This window comes from Corticium candelabrum, chromosome 16 (genome assembly GCF_963422355.1).
Source record: "Corticium candelabrum chromosome 16, ooCorCand1.1, whole genome shotgun sequence".
Taxonomy (NCBI): Eukaryota; Metazoa; Porifera; class Homoscleromorpha; order Homosclerophorida; family Plakinidae; genus Corticium; species Corticium candelabrum.
The window spans coordinates 4,197,932-4,211,484 of record NC_085100.1 but is presented as its reverse complement, the minus strand read 5'-3'; the positions used below and the strand labels follow the sequence as shown (position 1 = coordinate 4,211,484).

At 39.7% G+C, this 13,553-nt stretch overlaps 2 protein-coding genes across 3 annotated transcripts; one reads left to right on the top strand and one right to left on the bottom strand.

Moving 5' to 3' along the window:
• Positions 1 to 3: 3 nt before the first annotated feature.
• Positions 4 to 2,115, bottom strand: LOC134192614 (UPF0235 protein C15orf40 homolog). 2 transcript variants are annotated; one of them, XM_062661359.1, is made up of 4 exons: positions 2,010 to 2,115; positions 1,735 to 1,947; positions 1,606 to 1,644; positions 4 to 247 (listed from the first exon to the last, which is right to left on the bottom strand). In XM_062661359.1, the coding sequence occupies exons 1-4, from the start codon at positions 2,025 to 2,027 to the stop codon at positions 143 to 145; spliced, it is 375 nt and encodes a 124-aa protein (XP_062517343.1). In that variant the 5' UTR covers positions 2,028 to 2,115; the 3' UTR covers positions 4 to 142. The 2 variants fall into 2 exon arrangements, with proteins under 2 accessions (XP_062517343.1, XP_062517344.1); XM_062661360.1 differs by having other exon boundaries at positions 1,807 to 1,947.
• Positions 2,116 to 2,166: 51 nt separating this feature from the next.
• On the top strand, positions 2,167 to 10,479 carry LOC134192611 (H(+)/Cl(-) exchange transporter 6-like). Its single transcript, XM_062661356.1, has 24 exons — positions 2,167 to 2,190; positions 4,175 to 4,366; positions 4,429 to 4,584; positions 5,956 to 6,036; positions 6,089 to 6,264; positions 6,334 to 6,426; positions 6,500 to 6,659; positions 6,717 to 6,800; positions 6,857 to 6,961; positions 7,021 to 7,110; positions 7,170 to 7,255; positions 7,319 to 7,500; positions 7,564 to 7,645; positions 7,705 to 7,794; positions 7,953 to 8,029; positions 8,087 to 8,193; positions 8,252 to 8,421; positions 9,217 to 9,283; positions 9,361 to 9,485; positions 9,546 to 9,645; positions 9,703 to 9,795; positions 9,951 to 10,039; positions 10,112 to 10,141; positions 10,198 to 10,479. Exons 2-24 carry the CDS (start codon positions 4,181 to 4,183, stop codon positions 10,352 to 10,354), a joined length of 2,586 nt encoding a protein of 861 aa, XP_062517340.1. The 5' UTR covers positions 2,167 to 2,190; positions 4,175 to 4,180; the 3' UTR covers positions 10,355 to 10,479.
• The last annotated feature ends 3,074 nt before the right edge of the window (positions 10,480 to 13,553 follow it).

Genomic DNA, 13,553 nt, shown 5'->3' with positions numbered 1-13,553 from the left:
GGTTTCCACTTTGCATGCTCTCATCTCTGCATGCCACTTGAACTCAACAACACGTAGCTGTCTCTTAGCTGTGAACTCTGCTATAATGTTTATTTGGCAAAAAGTTTGGTTCATTGCTCTGTATAACACGCTGATGATACCTTTATGACCGTTTCTCAATTTCCGAGTGCAGACGCTCTAGTATAGTTGCCACTGGGAGACCAGCGTCTGATGAAATAGATAGAGTTTTCAGTCGTGACTTTGACCCCTGAAAACAACAAGAAAATTTTATGACATAGGATGACTATTTGTAAATTACTATAATTAGTTGTACTTTATTGTGTGGCAAAACCCATGATCTTCTAGAGGGTAGGCTAGTCTGCTAGACGTTATTGTAAACTTCGTGTAGAATTTGTGGCATGTCGTATGTTACAGTCATTGCAGTTGTGAATATGATTTCTAAGTCTATCTGTTGGCCTCTCATGTTCACAAATTTGGTCAAACTTTCTACTTCTAGATAAGGAATGTTGGGTGAGTGAGTACTGTACATGACTAGTCTAGTAGGCCGGATCTAAGGTCTACAGTACGCATATACTAGCTGAGTAGCTCGTTGTTTAGATGAATAATATTAAAATGGGACTCAAATGTCATTGCGTGCAGAAAGTAGATGCCCCATGACAACCTTTAGCTTCAATTACAAATTTGACTTATTTTGGCAAGCATGGAAGAGTCGAGGAGATCGAATGAAGTGCGTAAAACTCCTTCAACTTTCAGCTTTGAAGAACATTCTGACCCAGGTAAAGAATTCTCCCATCTAATTAATATTCTCTTTCTGTCAACTGTTGTTCCACCGAGTGATACATGATGTGAGATTTGAAATATCAAAATTATGATGTAAAATATTGAAATTAATAATAACCAATTTGTGTGAAACCAATATTAGTCCGTTTGGCCCACTCATTGCATAAGCTAGGCCTAAGTGGTGATACAGAAGAAGACAAAGTCGACAGAGAAGGTGCCAACCCTAATGTGATTCATGGGTTGGCACTGTACTGATTGAGCAACTCATTCAGAGCACTCCTTCATAGCTGTGGGTAGCGTAAATAGAAGGTCAACCAGGAGAAACTAAGAACATCGACTCTGCCTTTCAGCAGTGGTGTAGCTATGGAGGGTCCAGTTGGGCTGGGCTCTCCCAAAGTTTAGGGCCTAGCTGGCTCATCTAACATTTGGTTTTTTGACCACCTACTACTCTACTTTCAACTAGAACCTGATTGAATACTGTGACAGAGTCAAGACATGGCTTTTATTGGCTGCATTGGCATTCTTCTGCCATGGGCCCATTGCTTATTTAATAATTGCATGGTTCATAATATCACTAATTATTAATTAATTACGGGTGTGTAAGCTCCATCTTGATATCCTATAAAGCAGTCAATATCATCTTATGTAGCAGACACAAACGTAATAATTGGTCAAATAGCTTTATGAGAGCAATTGGTATTAGTTGGTCTTATTCGTTAATAGTAATACTTACTAACAGTAATTAATTTTGCTCCTCTAAAAATTTCATCATTTCTGCAATGATATCTAAGTTATCTTGCTATGTCAGAAACAGACGACAAGCACCTTGTCCAGTCGTACATCACTCTTCCGGATAGCAAGGACCTGCAGACATTAATTAATCAATTAATTTGTGATTAATTTTAGTGTACACGTAGTAAGATGACTGTTTGAATTAAAAAAAACAGTATGCACCTTGGCAATAAACGCAACGAGCGCTGCATTGGCATCTCCATCTCGAGCAGGAGCTGCAATCTGCACGCTTACCCCATCACTTGTGATCTCGGTGATAGCGGTCTGTTTGGCTCCAGGTTTAGCAAGCACGGTGATAGTAATGCTGCCATGTAACTCAGATACGGGCATTCGACTTTGGTCAACATCATTCTCTTCACTGACAGACGAGGATGCCTGCAAAAGAGGAGGACTCTAACCTATAGCTAACGGCGAATGGTTACGAATATAAAAAACACTTTTTTCTTTTTGGACATCTTGCTATAGTGACGCAGTACACTCAACAACCGCTCGACGTCCTAGAGTTTGAGCCGTTTTCGTAAAGCCTTAGTGTATATATCCGGGTATTTTAGGCAGGTACAACTCACGTGCAAGTTCATGAATGTATCACTGCAGCCGTACGTCTCGTTCGTTGATGAGGTGAGTACGTGTATCTTGGTGGAGATTCTGTAAAAATGTAACGTTTAGCAGGCGATCAGTTCCTGGTTGTTCACACCTTCTGTATTTGATCATGAAATAGATCTACATGTCTACCTACGTTTTATCTGTTGTTGGCTAATTGAAGCTCTAGATTGATTTGTGTAGTATAGAATTGGAGTTGCAGGGGCGTAGATATTAATAATTAATTAATTAATTAAGTCTCTGTTATAAGGTTTTTCAAATTCTCACGAATGCAGCAGGCATGGACGTATTCATTCGTGTTTGCAAAAGCTGGGACGTGACAAATAGCTAGCAACTTAGCATTCAATAAGATCTAAAATTTAGTCAAAACTGTTTGTGAAGATCTGCAGGAAATTGTTCAACACGCCCACTCATGGCCTTGAGAAAACTTACATCTACGCCCCTGTGTGGTTGTAGTTGACACAGTGCCAATAATTCTGTAGCACGTTTTTACCGCAGCCTGTGCTTGTGCATACTTAATTGTTATTTCAACCAGTGGAGTCAGCCATATTAATTAGGTAAATGCTCCCTACTAAAAGTTGGGGTGACATTTTGGACAATTTGCTGAGGTATTATGTCAGACTACAGAGATGTAAAAATCAGTTTATCATGTCTCAATCAGCAACATTTGTTGACATTGTCATTAGCTCTCTTTCTGTCTTGATTTATACTATTGTTTTTCCGCCGAGGGTAGAAATGTACCTTTCATATTTATTAATGAGATTGTTGTCTAGAGTGTAGAATTATAGAGCCCTCTACTTTGTAAATATTCTTGTTAATCTTTGATTTGGTATGACAGCAGGTATGTGGTGTGCTTAGTATTTAGATTCCAGAGTTACAGCACTGCATTTTCAACTGACTTTTTATATCAGTTGGTTTCATATCAATCTGTGGTGATCTCACGTTTTGTACAAAAGTTTACTCTGCCTGATGTTTTGTCTAATAACACTTACAGTTTACATTATTTGCCTTTTGCCTGCTCTTGTATGCAATTTATGAAAATGTGACATTGGGGCATTGCAAAGTAGCACATTGCTGTCCAATATAAACTAGCCATAAGTCGAAGCACTGTCATAGACACACAAACACAGACACTTATGGATGAAAACATACAAACATAGGTATGGTGTGTACACACCTGACCTTGGACCTGGAGGAAGGTCATCCAATAGATGAAGCCATGCAGCCATATGCTGCGTACTACAGTATCACTACAACAATAATAGTTTGAGTTACGTGAAATGAATTTGTTTTGTCATTAGCGGAATGCGTTACATCTCTTCAGGTCTTGTTATTGTTGAAGCATTCTTTGGCAACACACACACAAACACACACACACGCACACACACACACACACACACACACACACACACACACACACACACACACGTACGGATGTGCAGGCATGCAAATGGACAAACACACGCTGACTAGAAATAACAAAGTATGAAAAACATTTTGAAAAATGAGAAAGATGTAGGGTTGCCGTACGAATATTACTTCAAGACATGCTACATACAAAGACAGAGACTGAAATACCAGGCAAGTGGCACTTAACTGATGGTGTGTGAACGAGATAACACCGATACAGTATGTGCAGTTTAGGCAATTCCATAGGAGCCGGTCAGGCTGGTCCGGCCATACCCTGATGTCATTACTTGGCCATGTACAACAGTAATTGTTGGTAAACGAGAGTAATTATTCAAGAACCCATTGTGCGATAGACTACTTGATACGAGAATGCTGGAAGACTGTTCTCTTGGTGCCCTATCCTTGGACCACACCCTCTTAGCGCTCGTTAGGCAGGACCATATTTGAAATGCTTCCTATGGGCCTGTATATGCACTCATACTATCGCTTGGTTTAATTTTTTTGGGAAATCTTGTCTTTCTACTTGTTGAATGCTGAATTTGATTTACATATAATACATTTGTGCCTGTTATTTTCAATATATTTTGTATAGCGAAACATGTCAGAGTTGCATAGACGGTCAGACACAGAGAAGTCTAAAGAAGGAGCAAAAACTGGATTTTTTCAGCGTGGCCGAGAATTAGAGAGTGTTTACGACAATCACAGATACAACGATGAAGAGCGTGCAGTCCTTGCGGGTTATGAGAGCTTAGACTACTTACCGCCTCACAGCACTGCATACAAGGCATGCCATGCTTAGATTAGTTAGAAAGGGTAATGGCAATCAGTAACTGTGTGTTTCTGCAGCATTGGTTGAGGAGACAGCCAAGGAGGTTGGATTGGGATCGTTGGGTGATGATGGGTTTAATCGGCTTTTCTGTTGGCTTTGTTGGCTTTCTTTTGCACCAAGCAATTGATGCTATTTCGGATTACAAGTGGGACAAAGCATCGCAATACATAGAGGTCGGTAAATATTTAGTGTTAGTTGGCGTCTTATTAGATGTACCTATGTGTTTAGATGCAGTAATATAGTTTTGATAAGCTAACTTGCATAGTTTTAAGTTATAAAGTTATACTTGTCATACAATGTACTTTACCACTTGAATCAAATTCTTAAATACATGAACTATTGTAACATGTTCCAATACTATGACACTTAATTAGTTTTGCTTTAGTTTGCTGACATGTTCAAAGACAGGCTGGGATGGAATGACACACTTGGGTAGTAGCTTATGCAATAATTATTGTAATTTGCCATTCCTAGCTGCTAATTGGGATTATGCTCAAATAGTAAATTTGTTTGAATAATAACGTAAAATTGTGTGACAATTTGAATCTACTGGTTACTATTTACAGAAATTTTGTATTCTGTTTTTGTTGGACTGATTTTTTTATTCTCTCACTTGGTCGACAGTCAACTGAAATTTTGGACAATGTTGATAGACAAATTTAATGACACATTTAATGACAATGTTGGAGACATCTAATTTTGTCAATTAAAATACTAGGTTATAATGAAGCAATGAAATACTTTCAGTGGGTATGTAGTAGCAGGTTTAATATTCAAATTTTAATCACTGTTCTTTTTGTGCTCTAATTGTGCAGATTACAGACAGAATGTAGTGTGCTTTTTTGTATTTTTGCTTTTTCTCTAAGTTTACTACATGAATGCAAGGGCAGTATACAGTAACATGCATTTACAGAGAAGTTTGTTATTTTTGCTTACCAAAATCTTTTGGCTTTAATTCAAACTTATAGTTTGGTCAAACAAGTTGAGTGGCGTCTGCTGTGCTTTGCAATTTGTGATCTGTACATTTGATCAAATTCTGAAGTTTGACCAAATTTAGAATCGGGACAAGGTAGCATTTGTAAGCAAATGTTTTTAATTTTAGTATAACAAACTGAACCACAGTTATGTTAGAGAATTTGGACTGCATTATCTACTTGTCTGTCTGGGTTTCAGCTTTATGTGAACTTTGTTTTGCACTCTCTGTTATGCTAGTATGCATTTGATAATCTGTGCTAATGCAGTTGATGCTATATTCTAGTATAATGTTTGCTTTTTGGACAAATAAACACACAAATGCAATCTTAGTTTTAGTCTCGCTTAGTCAGACCTGTCTCTGCCATCATGCTTCCAGTGAGAAAGGGTCTGGCAAAGTGCCTTTGATATAGTTGTGTTGACAATGCTTTGATCTTAGGTGTTTGAAAGGCTTACTCCCAAAAACACACATGTTTAATAAAAACTAGTATTAATTAAAATTTTTTTAAAATTACACAGTTTACTTAATTAAAAGCTGAAGAATTTGAAATGTTGTGGTAATGTCACTTTAGGATGAAAACTATGAATTTGCTTGGGGTTTTGTGCTTCTCTTCAGTATGGCTCTTGTTATCGTCAGCAGTGCCATCATTGTGGTTAGTCGTTCGTTTGTATTGTTGCATCAGAGAAGTTGATGTTTGGTCACAGCTGTGTAGACCGTCAGCAGCAGCTTCTGGCCTTCCAGAGCTGATTGGATTTTTGAATGGAACGGTTGTTAGGCACATCTTTAATATCAAAACACTTGTAGCCAAGTTCTTTTCTTGTCTTGCTGCTGTCGCTTCAGGTCTACCTGTAGGTCCAGAAGGACCAATGATTCACATGGGGTATGTTAATTGGAAAGGTCTAGATTATGTGTGGGCATGCAATGCCTGTTATGAATTGCGTATGTACAGTTCTTTGATTGGTGCTGGACTGAGTCAAATGCGTTCTAAGACATTAGGGTTTCATTTACCAGTGTTTGGACGATTTCGAAATTCTGAAGACAGGTGATCTAATTGCTTATATGCGTGTGGTGTTATCAAGTACGTTAATTGAATTGATCAATGATGTGTGTTTTAGGAGAAACTTTATTTCAGCAGGTGCAGGAGCTGGAATTGCTTCAGCATTTGGTGCTCCTGTCGGTGGGCTGTTATTTTCTATGGAAGAAGTTTCTTCTTTTTGGAACCAAAAGCTGACATGGCAAATATTCTTTTGCTGCATGATTTCGACTTTTACAACTGTTTGTCATACATTTGTAGTTTGCGGTGGCAACTAGTGTTGACAGTCTTTCATTTAGGATCTATTCAATTCAGCATTTTCAGGTTTCAAGTATGATGGAAATTTTGGCTTGTTCAAGACTAGCAAGTACATTCTGTTTGAGGTTGACTTTATATTTGCAATGTCTATTTTATTGGAATTGATCCAAAGTGTGACTAGGTGGTTCGTGGCATTCCAGTGAACATACTTGTCTTTTTTCCAACTATAATTATTGGTGTGCTTGGTGGTGTCTTCGGTGCATTGTTTACATTCTTGAATGTCAAAGTACGATAAGTCTGCAAGAGTGGAGATGCTGCGTGAACTTGAAGTGTGTGACTATATAGATTGCTCGTCTAAGACAGCTGCTGTTGAGCAAGGTGGCATCACCGTTTGCTAAAGTGATGATGAAAATGGGAGAGCCTGTACTCATTATTGTTAGAAACATTTGCATTAAGTATGTGTGCAAATGTCTGTTACATGATGTTGTGAGCAGGTGATATATGTTAGCGTTACAGTTTTCTTACCAAAGGCATTTTTTTGCACTCCATTTGAGTGTGGGTATCCCAAATCTGATTACAGGTACCGCTACGTCAGTACAATTTATAGTTGCTATAGAGTGATTTTTTGATTACTTAATTGCAGTCCTCGCTGCCTGACTGACTCTTTGGATCCTCTTCACACTGAACCGACAGTTTATCATTATGCTTGCCCTCATGGAGTGAAGAAACGAGAATTTGCAATAAATCACTCATTATCAGTTGCCGAGTGTTGCTCCAACAGCAGCCAGCTTTGCTATTCATTCAGCAACGGTTCATTTAGTGAAGGTGACACATCTGTCATTGAAACTGCAATAGTCAGTATCGAGACTCTATTCCTTGTATATGTAGTTGCTACATTGATGTTTACTACTGGAGAAGATGCTATCAAGCATTTGTTTTCTCGGCAGACTCACAATGAATTTGGTCTCGGGTGAGTTCTATTGACACTGACATGTACAAATTTAGTCTATGTTGTAATTTTATTTTCAGATCTCTAGCTGCAGTTTTGGTGATTTATTTTTTCCTATCTTGTTGGTGTGCAGGAACTCATATTGCAAGTGGACTGGTTGTACCCATGCTGTATGTCTGTATATGTACTTAATTAGCTTAATTAAATCAACTAACTATCTTATTTAATTAATTAACTTATTGTATACAGTTTAATTGATAAGTCTTGCATTCTTTATTAAGAAGCATTTGTACAAATAGTTTTCTAACAATTTGTGTCGTTGTCTTAGATTTATTGGTGCTCTGTACGGTCGTATTGTAGGTATTATAATGGTCAAGGCATTTGGAATTTATTCTTTAACTGAAGGCAAAGAAATCACAAGCAGTCGTTTGTAATTTGATTGTAAAGTTTTTCTGTTTGTAGAGGATCAATATTGGGTGTGGATTGACCCTGGAGCCTTTGCTCTTATCGGTGCTGCCAGTTTCTTTGGAGGTGTGTCTCGACTTACTGTTTCACTTACTGTCATCATGGTAATGTAGTTTCTATGGCAAAATGCTGTAATATATTGTAGTAAATTGTGGCTGCTAGGTTGAATTAACAAACGATGTCCAGTTTTTGTTACCCATCATGGTGACAATCATGGTAGCAAAGTGGAGTGGAGATTTCATCACACATCCTATCTACCATGCTTTGCTGGAGCTCAAGTGCATTCCATTTTTGGATGCCGAACCAGTCATTATTCGGAAAGATCACGATAGGTGTGTTTGGTGTTTGTGTTTGTTTTTGTTTGTTACTCATTTGCGACTTTTTAAATACAAATTACACAATGGAGTATGACAAATGCAGCAAGCACCCCCGAGTGCATTGAAAGCATGTGATAATAAATTAAATTACCGTTTAAGAGTATGAAACTGTTGTGGGTATCTTACTGGTTACCATGATGTGTGAACTTCAAAGAGTTTGTAGGCATCATGCAGACACTAGAAGGCAAGGAAACACTGTAGATGATGGGCAAATCATTTATCATAACATATACAATCAGACCTCATTATTCCGATACCCAATAATTTGACACCCTCGCTTTCTGACGAAGGTACACGCGAAACCAATTTACATTGTTGGTCACTTTGAATTTGTCACCGATAATCCAACAGTTGTGTTTGTCTGACAAAAACCAGTGGGGCAAACATTGTCGGAATAATGAGGTCTGACTGTATTGCAGCGGCTTACCTGATGATTGGTTCTGAGATTACAGTCATCAGAGCTTAGGTACTGTTGTTGGAGAAGTAGAGGGTTTTGATGATTGTTTGCAATGTTGGTAATGAGTTAAGGGTAATGCAGGTGGTGCTTGATTTACATCAATGGTATACATCTACAACAGTAAAATGACTACAGAAACGGTAGTTGCAGTACCTTGCATCACCCCACTTAATAGCTAGTAGTTTCTATCATGCACAGCGAATAAGTAGTGCTGGTTCTGACTTTTGACTAATTTAGCTTTATGATACCACATGGTAACAATATAGTACAATAATTTAATGTTTGGTATCTAGATCATCTTCTGGTGTGGTAAACTTGGAGTTATATTCTGCTGAGAATGCCATGTCATTCCCAGTAAAGGTTCCAATACAGTTATTGGAAAAAGCAATAATCAGTTTATCTAACCTGTGTCTATGTGCACTATATGGTGGTAACAGGTTGTCCATGTTCACGAAAGTGTTGCCACAATAGCAGAACTGTTGTCAACCACATCACACGGAGGATATCCTGTAGTTCGACAAATAGAAAATGGTACTGATGTATTTGCAGGCCACATCTCAAGGTCCATGGTTTATTCCATACTTTTTGATGACATTTAACTGACAACTACATCTACGTGCAGGCACACACTTCAAATATTGTTGACTCACAACGACTTGTTTAAATCACAAGGACTTTTGTTATCTGAAGAACCTGAAATTGTTCCAATTGATCTACGACAAGTTGGGATTTTCCTGTCTTTCCAATGAGTTGTGGTTATCTCTAAATTTGCGTTGCAGGTTGTGTTTAGTGATGGTATCGTTTGCTTATCTCGTGATACGCTACAGTCGTACGTAGATGAGCCAAGATATCAAACACTCTTCGTGGATCTAGTAAGTTTCTTTTGATTTATGGACATTGCAATGTGTCCTAGTATTGCTGGAGACCAAGTCAGTTAATCTTTCTTTCGAAAAGGATGTCTTTTGAGAAAGAAGACTAACTGACTGGCAAGTATTTGTACTGTTGGCTTGATTGCTTGGTGATATAGGGGCCTTACCTTAATCAATCTGCTCCGTGCGTTCAAGTAAACTTTTCTCTGCATAGAACGTACATTCTTTTTCGAACACTCGGCCTCAGGTTGTTTCTTTAGATGAAATATATATTATTTATTATTAATTAAGTTAACAACTTGGTTACTGTTTTCTTTAGGCATTTGGTTGTTGTAGATGCAATGAACAGGTCCATTGTATCCCTCGTTTGGTTTGAATGTTTGCTCAGTTTTGTTTTGCATGTAGAGTTGCTGGTGTCATTTCTCGTAAGGATTTGATGGGGTTCTCACTAGAAGAGCGTTTGCATACGTATGAAGAAGAGCAACGCGAAAGAGAGGAAGAGAAATCGGGCATACGTAGCCATGGAAACACAAGCTCTGTTGAAATGGGAGAAATGGGATAACAGTGATATCAATGTTTTTGTCTCTTTTGATATCAATATATACATGTATGTGTCACCAATGACTTCGATAATTAGTTGCCAATATCTTGATATGTCAAAATGTATAGTCGATGATCCGAGTAAGTGTTCAGAGTACCTCTATTGCCTCTTCAGTGTATTTAGTTCATAGGCTGCACAGTGGCGTCGCTGGACCTCCAAAATTGGGGAGACCAGCTGCTGGAGTTTAACATTTTTTAGACCCCGGCTATTGTCTAAAAGACATGTCACGCTATAGTTGGTCCACAGCTCTAACTGGTCCTGGAGACCGGCTGTGCATGGTTGCCATAACTGGTCTCAAGGTCCAGCTGGCTGCCATAGTTAGTCCAGTATATACTTAGTAGGTATTGCTGTAAGTGGTACTGGACCCTGACTGCATGCAATTATAACCCTAATCCATAACCCTAACCTTAGAACCCTAAAGCCCCGACCAGTCATATAGCTAGGACAAGTTGTCGCCTGACAGGCCACACTTTCTTGGGGCGTGGCCTCCACTGCTAGGCATAAATGAATTGAGAGCTCGATGAGTTAGACCCTCCAGTATTAATTAATTAAACGCGAATAGGACAAATGACGCAACCTCTCTATTTATTGTTGTGTCGCGCACAGGAATGCCAGATTTCGGATACTACTAAAGACGTATCTAATAAATACCAAATAGATACGGTGACCCCCCGGACAAGTTTGACCCCCCGGACAAGTTTGACCCCCCGACAAGAGCTCACCTCAGACAAGTGCTCCCCACAAGTGCTCCCCACAAGTACTTCCCCGACAAGTACTCCCCCCGACAAGTACTCTCCCGACAAGTACTCCCCCTGACAAGTTCTCCCCCGACAAGTGCTCAGTAGACTCTAAAGTGCGTTCACGCATTAGAGAGACTGGTGGAATGTGGCCATTTGCGCGACAAAGATGTTGCCCTCCGGGCGGATATTGGTATCAATCGAAAGCTCTTCACTTGCCGGATCTAATTACACTCACTGTTAGGCTACAGAGACGTAGCTGAAGTTAATAGAGCCAATTTCCTGTATTTTAATGAGTTAGGGGGCGGAGAAAGGCGGGACTAAGGCGGGATTAGGGTTAATTGCATAAAGCTAAGTACATAATTGTTATAGCTAGCAGGCTGTTAACAGTAACCCAACACAGTAAACTTCCCAGTTGGGTGTCAGCTAGCTAGGAAAGAGTGCGTCTAGGGTCCGTTTCTACTCTTCATCCTTGGAACTTTTAGTTTCAGACGACGACGAATCTTCTGATTCAGGACCAACTTCGAATTCAATGACCATCTGCTCTACAACGTCGTCTAACACACCGTGTATTGTCCTGTAATGCTTCTCCACCTTCTCACGTACGTGCCTCACGCAGTTTGCCTACTTTTCCACAGTAACGTTTGCTAGACCTTCTCTACACAGACGCTTGATGTTTTCCATCGTAAACCCACCAATCCCTGTGTTGTGCTGTGCAGCATAACTGTAGGTCAAAGTCCTCAAATGGATGTCATCAACGCTCAAGAATGCACTAAATGGCTGGTCAGTTTGGTTCTGGTATGGTCAAATTAGTCAAGTTCTCGTGGTTTCCAGACGCTTCTCTGAGCCAGAAGTGAATGAGTGTATGTATCTGGTACCTAAAGCTGTTCCTAGAAGAGGCAACTGACACATACAACCAGTGAGCGCATAGAAACATCCAGGTCTGTTGTCATGGGTTATAGCAAAAGTGCAATTTTTAGTATATCATTGCATCATGAAGCAAACTGCGTTTCAAGCCAGCGAGGCAGCCAGAGGCAACACGTTCATACGTACACTTTCACGCAACAATATAGTTACCTAGTTTGTCATTGACACCAAACGCTCTGAAACATAGATGCTAATTGCCTTCTGTGACAACATAACATCCGATTACACAAGCACTACGCCACGCCTTAGGGTGTACCCTACATTCCACCAGTCGCTCTAATTCGTGAACGCACTTTAGTGTCGTAGATGTTCGCTGGTTTTTTAGACACTAATTTAGCAAATAGCTATATATACAGTCACCCATGCAAGGGGTCTTTCCCAACTGTTAGCCAAACGCAAGACAGTGTCACTGAAATAATATAAATCCCAATGAATAGCGTGCTTTACTAATTAGCTAAGTAACGTGCACAACGCATTTAAAAGTATATACACTACATCACTATATCCTCCCCATTGTTTGGTTCTAGAACCTAAGCATCCAGTCGTCTGGCTAGTCTGCGAATCCGTTTAGATCTTCTTAGAACTGGTGGTTCAGGTGAATCGTGCATGTTGGCTTTCTTGTTTTAGGTGCGTTCCAGACTTCTCTTCCGCACAGAGTCCTTCAGCTTCGGATGGTGACTTTTCTCCCGAGTCAGTGCATTCGCAACCAACCCGTATTATCGGCATAATTCTGTCGATGTGGGGCGCTTTACCAGTCGCGTTTTCTGGGACGTTGACGCTTCAATGCATTCACAGGCATAAATCGTTCCTTACGTTGTACGTAAGGCTTCAGAGCATCGTGGTGTAACATTATTTATATTATTTATATTATTTATATTATTTAGATTTATATATGTTGTTTTAGACCAATATCCGATGTTGTCTACATCTTAGAATTGCCCCTTATGGCAGTTAAGAAATAAATCTGCATATGCGGTAGATGGCTGGGTTCCTGTGCACTACGCAAGAGCTATGGGCCGTGCTATAAGCAATCTGCTGAAGCCTGTCCTGGTAGGAGCTCCGCGACTGCATGTGACACCAACTGTGGTGTGCGTATGCAAAGTCCCATGCATGCACCGGGATCCCAGTGGCTGATGGACTTTGCGCAGGGGCGACTTTTCCACTCCCAAAGACCAGATCCTCATTAATTAATACTCCTGATTCGACAGAAAAACAGTTCCATGCATTTTATGACTATGACACGAGAATCTCAAATTTCCTGGAAAATAGTTCGAAATCACTAAAAACCGGTGATGGCACGTAATACACTGGATTTTCCAACTTCAACAAAAGCCAAGCCGACTGAGATGCAAACTAGTAAAACTAGCAATATACTGACAATTGACTCTTGCCGTTTCATTCTAAAAGAAGAACGCAAACCAACTCGCGAACGATTCCGCTTGATTTCCAATTGATTTGAAAAAGCACTCAAAGTTCAATTCAGGTAACCGCGAATA

Bases quoted from the DNA above. Each gene is read 5' to 3' on its own strand.
- LOC134192611 (XM_062661356.1), top strand. From the start codon at position 4,181: ATGTCAGAGTTGCATAGACGGTCAGACACAGAGAAGTCTAAAGAAGGA. The intron at 8,194-8,251 runs GTAATGTAGTTT...TGTGGCTGCTAG, and splicing joins TTTCACTTACTGTCATCATG to GTTGAATTAACAAACGATGT. The intron at 9,796-9,950 runs GTAAGTTTCTTT...TTGGTGATATAG, and splicing joins AAACACTCTTCGTGGATCTA to GGGCCTTACCTTAATCAATC.
- LOC134192614 (XM_062661359.1), bottom strand. The intron at 1,645-1,734 runs GTGCATACTGTT...TAATGTCTGCAG, and splicing joins TCGTTGCGTTTATTGCCAAG to GTCCTTGCTATCCGGAAGAG. The intron at 248-1,605 runs GTGCTTGTCGTC...TGTTGTTTTCAG, and splicing joins GTGATGTACGACTGGACAAG to GGGTCAAAGTCACGACTGAA.